The sequence below is a fragment of the Rattus rattus genome, chromosome 10, assembly GCF_011064425.1.
Source record: "Rattus rattus isolate New Zealand chromosome 10, Rrattus_CSIRO_v1, whole genome shotgun sequence".
Taxonomy (NCBI): Eukaryota; Metazoa; Chordata; class Mammalia; order Rodentia; family Muridae; genus Rattus; species Rattus rattus.
In genome coordinates this window covers 3254502-3267541 of record NC_046163.1, presented here as the reverse complement: position 1 = coordinate 3267541, position 13040 = coordinate 3254502, and the positions used below count along the sequence as shown (strand labels likewise).

Sequence of the window (13040 nt, the reverse complement as noted above, 5' to 3'; positions counted from 1 at the left end):
TGGCCTAGAACGGGGTCCCTAGTGCAGTCAGAGCTGACGCCCCCGTCACAAGCTGGATGGGACCAGAAGATGATGGGATTTCCTTGATATTCAATCCTTGGTGCTCTCTATACTAGAACCCTGCTAGTTGGCTTCCCGGCCATAGAGCCACTGAGGCTTGATCTCCTCGTCACAAAGAGGACATTGATTATCGAGCTCCTGGGGGGCTGAGAACTACTTTATCAAAGCCACAGAGCTGTCTGAAACCATAGCCCCCCCCCCCCCGTATGCAGGAGAATGGCAGCAGCCTCCCAACGCAAGAGTCCCAGAAGTCTGATTACCGCATTTCCCAGCAAAGATTTAGCAGCAGAGGACTAGCCGGGATGCTTGTAGTTCAAAGGCTTTACAAGCGTGGCTCCTGTATATTTAATTAGAATGCAAGGGGGGCACTGTCACCAACTCAGTTGTCAAACACAAATGAATAGAGTGTATTGACGGTGCATTTATTCATTATCTATCTGACATGTGAGTGAGTCTGCAGGGCTGGGGAAGTGATAAAAGATTTCCTGATTTTCACTTCAAAGAAGTGTTTCTTTCCCTACCGTAATCCTGTCAAGTGTCGGTTGCCCCAGGTGAACACAGTGTGTGTCAAGTGAGTGAGGGCCCGAGAAAGACTCCACTAATGGCAGCGGAAGGCCTGCTGCCTGGGAGCGAGGGAGACAGGCGTCTTTTCTTCTCCATGCTCCATTTTGATCACACTGGCTCCTCTCCTGGTTCCCTCTTCCTGGAAGTTCAAGGCTCTTGTAGGAGTAATGGAGTTGATTAGCTCCACTTTGGGGGGGGGTCTTCCTTGCTCCTTAGCCCAGGACTCTGTAAACAGCCTTTGCATCTACACTAAACGGCTTGACCCCCCCACCCAGGGTAATACTGAGCCAAATCTGATGCCCTCAAATGCAGTGAGGTTCAGGGTGCTCTTAAGGAAGGCCGAGCAGAAGACGGAGTGAAGGCAGTGATGAAAACGCTTGTCGAGCAAGCCTGCCAAACCGAGTTAGGATCCCCAAAATGCAGACAAAAGCTGAATACAGAAACACGAGGGCCTGTTATTGCAGACCAGGAGACCGGAGGCTGAACGGAGACGAATGGGAAGCTTGCAGGCCCAGTGTGCACAGCAGCAAACCACAAGAGACCGTCTCAAATCCAGGAGGAAAACCAGCACCAACACCGGGACTGTTCCCTGACCGTCCTGTATGTACCTGTATCCACGCATGCTAACATGCACACACACATTATATACACAGAGAAAAGAAAACCAGAGCAGTGGGAGACCAGGATGATTTTTGAGGCGGGAACCATAAGGAAGAGTCAGGATGATGACTGCTAAAGAACTGGGGTGTTCAAAAGGAAGGGACCAGGAGGGTGAACTCTGAGGGATGTGAAGTCAAAAGGAGGCCGTGATTAGCATGCATCGTTTCAGTGGCTCCTAGCGCATAAGGACTAGGGAAGAGAACCCAAATGTATAAAGTGACACAAAGGATATCCTGAAAGAGGAAAAGTTACGAAACATTTTATGTTATGATAGAAGACAAAGAGAAGATGAATTTTCATTTAAAAGATCCCCTGGAAGCTGAGAGCCTTCACAGTTGTCCCCAAGCTCTCCATAAGACTGGGGCTGAGGCCAGGCCTTCTGCAGCTTCAGACAAGGTCTACACCTGGGCTTGTGAGTCATGGGGTCAGTCCTGCCTGGTACAAGAATGGATGTTTCTAGGTCAGGAACTGCCAGGGAGCAAGATGCACTGTTTTCTGGATTCTTGGCTCACTTCTGTGAATTGAAGCACTTTAAGGATTCAAAAAGATCTGCTCTGGCGAAAATCCCTCACTATGCCCTAGAGGACAGAGACCCCCCCAAGCTTGGAAGACCTCACCTGGGTTGACTTTCCCCCTGACCTTCATGTTTACATGCCAGTATTGCACCTCTAAAGCAGACCAGCCTTTCTGAGGGCTGAGGGGCTCAGCTGGGATTCATCTGCCTCTGCTTATAGCTCACTTGACACCACATAATGGAGCAAATACTAACAGGTCTGTCCGGCCTCCACCTACATTCAGAGGCTAATAGGCAGGTGGGTGGGAGGCAGGAAGACTGGGAAGCAGGAGGGACTTGCCCAAGAAGTAAAAGTGTCGGAGGCTTGGGGTGTCTAATGATTCTCCAGGAGGGGGAGCCTTCTGGGTACTTCCAGGAAGTCTTTCTGGCTGCTTCGTGCTATTTTTATAGCTGCCCCCTGGCCTCGGGAAGTTAGAGGCCCTCAACTCTACGATAATGCAAGGTTCATGCTTGGTATTCAGGAATGGTTGGATTCTCTCCAAGGATCTTTTCATGCTCAAAGAGCAGGGTTGTGGAGCACAGGGGCCTTAAAGGCCGTCTCTGGAACTCGTGCAGTTTTCCCTTCACACACATGTTTTAGGAGTGATAGGGAAACAATGGAGCATGGTTAGGCATCATGGCATGACCTGGTAACACCATGTCCCGCATGTTCTGACTTTAAAAGAAATACTTGCAAGGACTCCTTGGCGACAGAGGTGCAAGGAAGGGGCAGGGGTTCCAGAGCCAGAGCTGCGTGGCACCGTGGCCACTCCCTGCTCCTCCTTCTGGCCTCTGTCCCTAGAGGTGGACAGATATGGCATAGCTCTCTTGGCCAGGCACACAGCCATTAGAACCTTCCTTCTCACCACTTTTCTTTCTGAGTACCCGTCCCTGGCTGGGTACTTGGGAGATGCTTGGAATTCTCTCTGAGAAGCCTGGTGTTCTGTGGAAGATCCAACTAGCATAGCATTGAGGAGTGCTGGGTGGTGAAAATGACCACCCATGTGTGCTCAGGGCAGGGACTCTGGGCCTAGTTTGCTATGTAAATCATGGGGGGGCGGGGCTGGTAGACGCCTCCCCAAAGCCCATCACTCAGCTGGGGAAGTCTGGGTTTATCTGGAGAAGCTGGGAGGTGGACTCAGAGGGGCTAGGAGCATGGGCAGTGCACAATACCGGTTTCGTGAATCTTAGTCCCAGTGGTGGTAGTGGGAGGACTCTCCGTGGTGGTAGTGGTGGTGGCGGTGGCAGTGGTTGTAGTAGTTGTGGCAATGGTGGTGGCGACGGTGGTAGGTACGACGGTTGGGATGATGGGAACTGTTGTGGCTTCACTGGTGGCAGCAAGGGCAGTAGCATCAGTACTGCTCACAAGGCCTGTGGTACCCACGGTAGTCGGGGGCAACGTGGGAGGAGCTAAGAGGGAAGTGTGAAACAACCGAGTCTGGTTGGTCTGGTAGCAGCACACAGCTAGGATATCCGGCCCCCACGTGCAAGGCAGGCAGCCCGGTGGCAAGATGGGCTCAGAAGTCAGAAGCCTCCCCAAGCATCCGCACTGGTCCAGGAGGACCCCAGCAACCAACATACAGCCATGGGAGAGGAAGAGAATGAAGCTGGTGTGTGTTTCATTTTCTTCTCATGGTCTGTGTAGCTTGAAGCACCCAGCATGCATTCAACCAGGGACCAGGAGAGTGGTCAAGGGACACACACACTAAACCATTTGAAACCCAGGGATGGCACAAAGTGTAGGCCACATATTGCCTACAAAGTCTCAGAAATACCAGGTGGGTCCAGCCCTGGAGCCTCAGCTCAGAGGCTGGGCCCTGTCTTCCAGGGACTTTCAGCCACTCCCAGTTCTTCACTTCCAAAGGCCTCTCTCCCACCCCTCTCTTTGCCTTCTTTGGCTTCCTCCATCCCTGACCCAAACTTCTTGCCTTTCTGTCTAGGATACTTAGGGTCCACAGACCCCAAGTCCTTCCTGTTCATATTTGAATCTAGAATGGATGACAGTGTGGCCTGCGACAGAAAGGCACGCAAATTGCAGGACAAAGGAGCTGAGTGCCAGGCTCTCTTTCTGTGGAAACCTCCGTCGGGGCTCAGTCAGGCTCTTATCTGGGCTGACTGCTCACGCTCCACCTCCATCTAAAGCGGACTCTTCACGTTAGTTGGCCCTGGGGCCTAGTCCACAAATATGGCCACCTTTTCATAGTGTTCGTCTTCTATTGAACGGACGGGGAAGCTAGCGAGGGTCTTCTCCTTGTTCTCCAGGTCAGTACTTGTTGGGACTCATGGTGTGGGGATGACCAGGCAAATGAGAGAGAAGTGTCGTCTCTCTTGCTGCATCACTGCTAATGGCCTGACCACTGTCTACCTTCTGGTGTTGGCAGTAGGCAGAGACTTAGACATAAACAGTAACCCTAACTTCTGAGAAGTAGTGATATGCCACCCTGCCTCGGATCTCCTGAAAAATAATACCCCCTGCATCTCCCATCCTCACGGAAGAGGGCAAGGCCAGGGATGGAAGCCAGAGAACTTTCCCCAGGAGAATCAGGCTCCTGAGTCTAAGACGTTTCAACCAGAATGCAACTGATTTTACTTCCATGAGCCTCCGATGTTATAAGACCTATGGGGAAGAAGGGCACATTTCAAAGGTCTCTGAAGCCTCCCTATATGTAAAAACAAAGCTATTACTGAGCCCTAAGTGTGGGGACGAAATGAATGACCATTGTGCCTTAGAGAATCCAAGGGAAGTCCAAAGTGGATAACAGTGTATACCGCTAACCTCAGTCAACTTTCAGGCATCAAGAAGGTACCCGGAGGGCCTGGTAGGGTGGGGCAAGGAGCAGGAGAGATGCCTCTCTGTCATTGTTTTTCCAGCTTCAAACCCAAGATACAGAGACTCGACTCAGTGCTCTTAACACTCAGCACAAAGGGATTGGCTTATCCACCCACCAACATGTCCGCAGAGTCACGAATTCACAAGCAGAAAAGCAGAGAGACTACGAGGAGAAGTTCAGCTACCTCAGGGCTGGCTCTATACCCACCATGACCTTAACCACAAGTGAGACACAGGAAGAGGTTTCGGTCCTCTGGGCAAGCCAGTTCTCACTTAGCTCTTTATGAATAATGTATTTTCTAGTATTTTCTGGAAGACGATAGCTTCACAAGACCCTCTTTCCTGTGACTATTTAAATAGCATCCTTGTAACTTGGGTCACTGCCCCGCCCAGTCATATAGCCCAGGAACCTGGGTTTCCTTTCTTTCAGGTAAGGGGGCTGTGAGTCCAAGTCCATTTTCCTCAACACTCTCCTATGAACACTGGTCTTTTAGCATACAGGGACACACACATCTCCCCTAGTCCCTCTACATCACACGCTTTCCAGGGCACTTCAGCAAATGCCCGTGGGACAGAAATGCTAAGAGGTTAGACCAGGTTGTGAACTTTATACCAAGTATAAAGGAAGGCGTTCTCTGTGGTGGTAGTTCCTGGGTTCTTCCCCTTGGGCTCTGTGGCAACCTTCAGGGTATAAGTGAGAAAGAGAAATGGGGAGAGGGGTCAGGAGCTACTGGAAGCCCCTGGGGTGTCCCCAGTGAAGTTCCACAAAGAGTTGACCCCCAGAGGACACTGCTGGTGAATCACCATTGCTAAGCCTGCCATCCCCAGGCTGGAGGGCCACAGGACACAGAGAGGGCTAGCCCAAGAGGAAAGACGCCATTTCAACCTGGGACTGAGTTGGGGAGAGGATAGAAGATTAATGAGTCCTGAAGCAGAGTTGGCATTAAGAAAGGGGGGAAGGGTTGGGCTGGAGAGATGGCTCAGCAGTTAAGAGCACCCGACTACTCTTCCAGAGGTCCTGAGTTCAATTCCCAGCAACCACATGGTGGCTCACAACCATCTGTAATGAGATCTGATGCCCTCTTCTGGTGTATCTGAAGACAGCTACAGTGTACTTATATATAATAAATGAATAAATCTTTAAAAAAAAAAAACAAAGAGGGGGTCACAGGCTAGATAGACACATTCCTGGGCTAGAAGTCATGTCTGGCCACAGCAGGAACTATGGGAGTTTGGAAAAAGCCCTGGCTGGAGCTGGTTAGTGATCACAGCTGGCCAGCAACCTAGAGAGAGCCCTGAATGTCCAGTGCTGAAGATGGTTCAGGAAAGCCTAGCTCTGGAAGCTGGGGGTTTGCCAATACAGGGAAGGTCAACCCTATAGACTGTCTTCAGTCCCCGAGGAAGACACACGGCTAAGGACTTGAGCATTTTGGGGAGCACCGTGTAGACACGGAGAGACGACACAACTTGCTCATTTTCTCGTCATCCTAAACCTGCCGTAGAGCTGAGCTTTTATCAGCTACCCACCCAACACCCAACATTTGCAGCTCTGAGCTGAGTCAAAGACAAGAACAGCTCATAGGCATTCCAAGATGGAATGTTCGGTCCAAGACTGTCCACATGGCGTGAAGACTACCCCAGCCAAGTCGCAGATTGTTAGACAGATGGGAAGCGATCCTAGCAGACTGGAGATACAGGTGGATGAGAGGGATTATCTTCACCGGGCGATGGAAGAACTGATCAATTCGGGGTGGGGGGAGTGACGAGATTTGGTGAGGAGGGGAAGGAAGAGGGTGGAGGGCTGGACACCGCTCTCTTTGAACAGACCCAAGCTCTGCTGCCCCCCAGAAGGTGTTGTGCATGCAAAGTCGACAACATCTGATCTAAGTGGCATGCCTCAGCTACCAAAAAGTACAACCTGCCCTTCCCAGTGTGTCATGTGGAAGTTGGTGCCTGGGAAACACACTTGATTGACAGCAGAGACCCTGGGCCCGTTCTGCACGGCATGCTGAGTTTAGATCTTTTAAATTTGGAAGGACGTGGAGGGGGAGTTGGAATGACACTTATCTTCTCCTTGCAACTGCAGCTCACAGGAGGACTACCCAGACTGCCTTCTGAACGCAACAGACTTCTTGCTGCTAGATCGTTTACACTGGGGCTGGAGTGCCCAATGATGGGGGGAGACAGGAAGATGCTTGACCAATACATGAACTTTAAGTGGACTCGACCCAAGTACCTATTGTCTCCACTGTGGAAGAGATTGACACATGAGCCAGGAAGACGGGGCCGCTCTCCCTCTAGAATGGCAAGAATTGTCTGCTCTATGGTCCCCAGGCCTTGAACAACTTCTATGTCTCACATCCTACAAGAGGGCTTGTGGGGGAAGCACTGGCCTAGTTGGCTGGCCTGGTTACTGGGTAGGAGGAGGAGGAGGAGGAGGAGGAGGACTGAGGTAGGGAAGCATGGTGGTTTCTTATCACTGGCAGATCCAGCCATCAAAACATGAAACCGTAAGGAGGATATGCAACGGAAGCAGAATCAACGTAGGAAGCAGCGGGCGGAAATAAATGGGCGTCAGTAGGAAGCAAACCAAGTGAGCTTGGAAATACAGAGGAAGCTTGGATTCCTGTCTGGCTCTTGAGTCTCTCACCTAAAGGTGCGTCTTAACAAAGCTTGTTTCTATGCACAGGCTCTGTGTACCCTGGCTTCTGGCCTTTGTAATGCCTCGGACATTCTGCCCTCAGCTCCTAACTCATAGGAAAATTCAAGCTCAGAGGACAAGGAAAGGAACCCGGGCAGCCCTTGCCTAGTTTCTCTGGCTTGAGGGCAGCCCTTGGTAGAGCCAGTTGATGGCCCTCAAACCAATGACATGAGGACTGAAGGGGAATGGCTTCTAGCACAGACACACCTGCCCAGCTCCTGACCCCAAAGGAGGAGGTCTATCTTCATATTGACTACTGAGGAGATGAGTTTCCGGAGTGGGGTGGTCAAGACCATCAGTCCCTGATGCACAGTGAGGCTCCAGGCCCTGGAGCCCTGGTCTTACTCACAGACGTGCTTAGTCTCACTGACCGGAACACATGCTAGCTGGTGGAATGGCGCTGGGTCCCCCCATGCAGCATGCAAAGGCCAGCATGCACAGTGTGCTCACCCTTTCAGGGGATTGTGGCGTCACCGGGGCTAGGAGCCAGCCGTTCCCTCTATAGCACACCTTCTAGAGCCATCTCTAGGATCAGAGATGTGAGGTCTAGCAAGGCTCAGGTGGCCACAATAGGTTTTTCTCTCAGCTTCAGAGGGTTCTACATGTGAGACCCTTTCCAAAGCCAACCTCCTCAGTAGGGACAAGCATCATATGAAAGGAGAGAACACGTTTGCAAATCCTCTAGTCAATGCTCTCTCTATGCTTTCCTTTCAAGTCTGGCTTCTCCACTGAAAGGGTGAGCCTGGAGCATGCTTTTCAGGCTGAGTCACTTTCTCTTGCTGGGCTCTGGCCAGCAATGGGCTCCATCTGCATTGCCCCGTGCCATGCCCATTACCTCTGTTGATGGTACAATACCTGCAGTTGGAGTAGCTTCAGGCACAGCACCCAAGATGGCCAGAGAGAGAGAGAGGGAGAGAGAGGGAGAGAAGGATGAGGGGGAAGAGAAAACAGCATAGGTGAGACCACAGAGGACAGCAGAAAGGGTCTGGCTCAAGCCCGACTCCAGGGGTATGGCCAGGTCCTAGATGCAACCCCGAGAATGCTAAGTGGTGTTCAGGGAGCTATGCTCAACTCCACTGGAGTCAGGTGGGTTCCCGTTATTCTAACCTGGGGCTTAGAGACATTTCTAAGACATTGCGTCTCTACCCATATTCAAGGGCTTGCCGTATAAGAGGTGCCTGCAGGCACAGTTCCGGCAAAATGTTATATTCCAGCTCCTTTTTCCAAGGATTTGTCCTGCCCTGGCTGGGTTAAGTGACTCTCTAAGAGGCCAGGAATTGAGGATGAATATGTAGGTGGTGCAGGAGCAGCCAGTTCTAGGCAAAAAAAAGAGCCCTTGCAAGACGCTGGGGAGTAGTGGGTGAGGGGCCGTTCCCAGCTCATACTTTCAAAGTGTGATGACGCCGAAGGCCCCGGAGCTCTGAAAGCACCTGGCTTGGCTTTCTGCTGCCTCGATTTCCCCCACTAACTGTACTTCATGAAACTAGGAACACAAGCGTGATTGAGAGTGCTAGAACAAATCTCTGGAATAGTCCACAAACCCAGAAACACCTCTGCTCTCTCGTCCCCACGGAGTTGCAGGGATTTCCCCATCATGGTCACTGAGATCGGACAAAGGGGCTTTGTCTTCTGTCCTGAGCCTGGAAGAGAGGCTCTCTGGACATCCCTAGAAGTATGGAGAGAGTGTGCCGTGGCCCGACAGTCTCTGGTAACATCCCACCAGGAAAGAGAGTTTGTTGTGTGACTGACTATTCCTGATCTAGGAGACCAGAGAGGGACATGGGGTACCGACATTTCTCCAACTGCTGCTGCAGCTGTAGAGAGCACCGAGCTGAGGCCGCAGGGCCTGGTAGGTCCTCCTAGGAAGCACAGGGCTCTCCTGGGACAGAGGATGAGAATGCTCAGAAAAAGCCCATTTGGATCAGGATCAGACCACAGGACCTCAAAGGAGGCAGGCACTAGTCACGATCCTGTGACAATGCCAGGGATACTTGTTCATATCCCCTCTCTTTGGTCTCCCCTTGCATACTGAATCTCCCTAAACTTCCTGCCCTAGGCAGACCTTCATTCAGCCAGAGAAGGAGACAGTCTTGAGGATGCCTCTAGACATTATCTTTATGCCCCTTGCTTCTGGTGCAGTGTCTGGCTTGGTACATGTGCGTGGGTCCTCAAAAAAATGGCTGTTGCGTAGACTATTGTATTGAGGCTTTCGTGGTCCAGTTTTTTGGGAGGCTACACTGAAACCAGCAATGCATGCAAATGAGCCGAGAGTGCCCCCTAGTGTTTACATAAGTCAGGCGCAGCTTAGTGTTTGGGTCCGGCCTTGACTGTGAGTTCGCTCGCTCTTTGTGAAGCTGGCTTGGCCAAGAGTTGTTCCTAGCTCTCACATCTCTGCAACCAGATACCTCATCTTATTTATGTTGCAGAGGGAGGATGTATTTCCTGCTCCGCTCTCCATACAGGCAAGCACTTTGCCCTATCTCCTTGGCTCTACGTGCCCTTGGCGAAAGACAGGATGTTCCCAGAGTCCTTAGGGAGGACTCTCAGTGATAGTCTTGCCTCCCTGAGTAGATGAGCAGTTTGACTCTTTAGGATGGTTCTATCTCGTGTCCACTGATTGCCTCCCAGCTCACATGTCTTTCCTTATTCCCCTGCAAGGACAGACAGTTAAGTAGCTGAGCAAGTCAAGGCAGAGGGGAGAGCTAGGTCCATCTGCGACCTTTCCCGATACAGTACCGATATCTCTCAGCACCCAAGACAGGCATCTCCCGCGGTGGGGCTAAGGGTTTGTGGCCTCACTTCCTTTCCACCCTGGAAGGCCAAGCCCAGCTTCTGGTGTGTTTCTCTGGGTGTCCAGATTAGCTAGGGCCTATTACTCCAAGGACTGCCACCATGGACCTACCTTCATTTGGAGGTGCTGGGGACTCCTCCGTGGCTGCTTCTCCAGAGCCCACCTGCGTCCTGGCACTGAGGGAGAAGCGGTAACGGGACACGGGGTCTGCTCTCTGCACCGAGAACTTGGTCTGATTGGGAGAGAAGTTTTCCACCATCTGCTTTCCCAGTTTGGTTCCATTAACTGGGGAGAGAGGTGAATGGGAGGTTTAGTCCCTACGTGGGTTACAGGACAGCTTCTGGAGTTTCTGGGAGAGGAATGTGGCCCCTGCCTATTCAATATTCCAGCAATATTCAAGACTTGGCCTAAGAGCAGGGCATTGGGCACAGACCCCCTCTAACTGGGACCTCACATTAGAAGTATCAAGGAACGTCTAGTGTTCCTCAGGGTTCACTTTTGTCACTGACCCAGTGACTAGAGCTTTCCTGAAAGTCATGAGGTCAATTCTAAAAGCTCCGTTTACACTTCCTAAGCCCTCTGTCAAGGTCAAATCTTTGGAATGCTTTTCTTCTGTCCAAACAGAACTGAGAAATTCCCCAGGGCCTGGATTGCAACTGTCTCTTTTGTAAAAGACCGCCTTCTTCAATACAGAAGGGGAGGGGTCAGGTCCAGAGATCAATTCAGAGCAGCACGGAGTCCACATTATTGACTGCTAAAGTGTCAATAACAAGTCACTGACCCTTTGAGCTTCCCTGAGAGGGACAGCACTGTCTACACTAGCGGTCTTAGCGTTTTTGAAGCACAAGGACACATCCCTTTCCTCCCCGGAGACTCCTGAACATCCGTAGATGCCTGCACACACACTGTTTGCCCATCAGACAAAAGGGCCAACAGGAGAGGAACTCTCCTGCTGAGACTTGTAGGTGTTGGAGACTACAAGCTCCCAGAGGGCTGGGGTTGTCCCCCTCGTTAGAGTGACCTTTGCTGTCCCTGCAGATGGTGCTGTGTAGGAAGGGCAGGAATTGGGTCCTGCCTGCTCCCTTAGTTATGGGGAGTGCTTCCTTATCTCTCATTCCTACGCAATGCCCTCTGCACCCACAGGCTTCCAATCTCCACTCCTCAGGAAAACGGTGGGAAATGGTTTGTGACTGCGTCTGATTCAGAGGGAGCAGAAAGGCAGAACGTACAGGGCACGTATCTGAGCATGTATCCAATCAGGATCCCGTTGGGGTGCTCTGGGTGGTCCCACTCCAGGTTGATGGTCTCCAGGTTGGGCTGTCGGACTCTGAAACGCCTGGGGGCACTGGGTACTTGGGGAAGGAGGAGGGAGCCAGGAGGTGAGGGCAGGGAGGATGAGGAGAACACAGAAAACAAAGTACAGGCATGAAGGCATGGCCTTAGGTACCCCCGTGATTGGCTACTGCTGAACCCGGCCCTAGCTCCTTGAGGGCAGAGCCTGCTGCCTGCCTGGCATGCACTTTCGCCTAGTATAAAGCCAAGCGGGCTCAGCTACTGCTGTTGAGCTGGGGGACGAAGTCAAGTGAGTTTCCTTTTAGCAGCTACACCCTGGAGAGGGCACAAATTAGGTGGCTTCAATCCTGCAAATATACCTCCAAGCCATAGAGCCACTCCCAGGCAGGCAACCGGTTTTAACTGTCTGGAGGAAAGGGTGCAGTTCCCAGTCCCCAGCCAAGGGCTCTCACCACTGGCTGCAGCAGCAGGCCCCAGCTTCTGAGCTGGGAATCCAAGCTCTATTGGGGAGGAGACAGAGGAAAGGAGCGGGTGAGGGTGATGGGGAAGAGACCAATGATAGGAACCAAACTGAGGAAGGAGGAGAGACAGGGATAGAGAAGACAAGAGGGAAGAGCAAGGGAGAAGCGAAAGGAGGAAGAGGAGAAAAAGAGGAAACAGTTAAGGAGGGAGAGAGGAGGAACAGAGAAGGCATAGCTCATGCCAAGTGGGTAAAAGAGCCAATGGGGAACCAAGGTGATAATAGAACTTTCTAGATGTTTGGCCCCCCAGGGTTTGATCAAATCAGAAACCCTCAGGAGGGTGGGGTGACACTTGGTAGTACTCTATACACATAGGCCACATAGGAAAGGAGTGTTTCCTGATGCTGTGGGGAGGGTGGCGTAGGTCTCCGGTTCTGGTAAGCAGGACATCGACGTGGCCAGACGCACATGTGGCTTCTCCTCAGAGGACGTGCTGGGGTCAGTCTCATAGCCCGTGTCTGGAATGCCATGGGCACACTGCACAGATCTCTTGACAAACAAGTTTCCATGAGGGTGGGTCACTCTGGTGACGGCCATCTGCTTGCCGAGGTCACCCTGGCTGTCCACGCCAAGCCATCTGCTCCACGTGGCACTACCCTTGTCCAAACCCACTGGGAAGAGCTCCAGGTCAGACCTACCTCCTTCCGGGGTGGTGAATTCCTTGGTTTCACTTCGAGGCCCATCACCTCTCCCATTGACCACAACCATCTCCAGCTTGTAGTTACTGTAGGGGAACAGGCGACCCACCACGCCCCGGGGGCGGTCGCCAGGGAAGCTGGCCTGCTGTCTCTTCTGAGACACCCACAGGTTCTTCAGCAAACTGCTTTCCCTCCAGTAGTAAGCCTTTGAGACAGAGGCAGGTTGGTGAGGGGCTAGGCAGCAAGGCCAGGTTAGTGGTTAGTGGTGGTAGTGACTGGTCCTCCCTTTGCTTGCTACAGGCTGCAATGACCTCTTCCTCCCCATTCAGGATGGCAGGACAGCCTTAGGGTCCCCGATCATGAATAGAACAATGCTGATCGTGAAACAAGGTTAAAGTCCCCACTCATTTTTGGAGCCATGACATCACA

At 52.0% G+C, this 13040-nt stretch overlaps 1 protein-coding gene across 2 annotated transcripts in view; it reads right to left on the bottom strand.

The window, feature by feature from the left end:
* Nfasc (neurofascin) overlaps positions 1–13040 on the bottom strand; it is a 178838-nt gene that overhangs the window by 16190 nt on the left and 149608 nt on the right. The window contains exons 23-27 of one of the 2 annotated variants that reach the window (XM_032915297.1): positions 12612–12816; positions 11389–11511; positions 10271–10444; positions 8224–8238; positions 3011–3247 (exon numbers count right to left, since the gene is read on the bottom strand). In XM_032915297.1, coding sequence (XP_032771188.1) covers positions 3011–3247; positions 8224–8238; positions 10271–10444; positions 11389–11511; positions 12612–12816 — 754 coding nt within the window. The remainder of the gene's footprint in view (positions 1–3010; positions 3248–8223; positions 8239–10270; positions 10445–11388; positions 11512–12611; positions 12817–13040) is intronic. The other variant, XM_032915298.1, reaches the window with a different exon arrangement.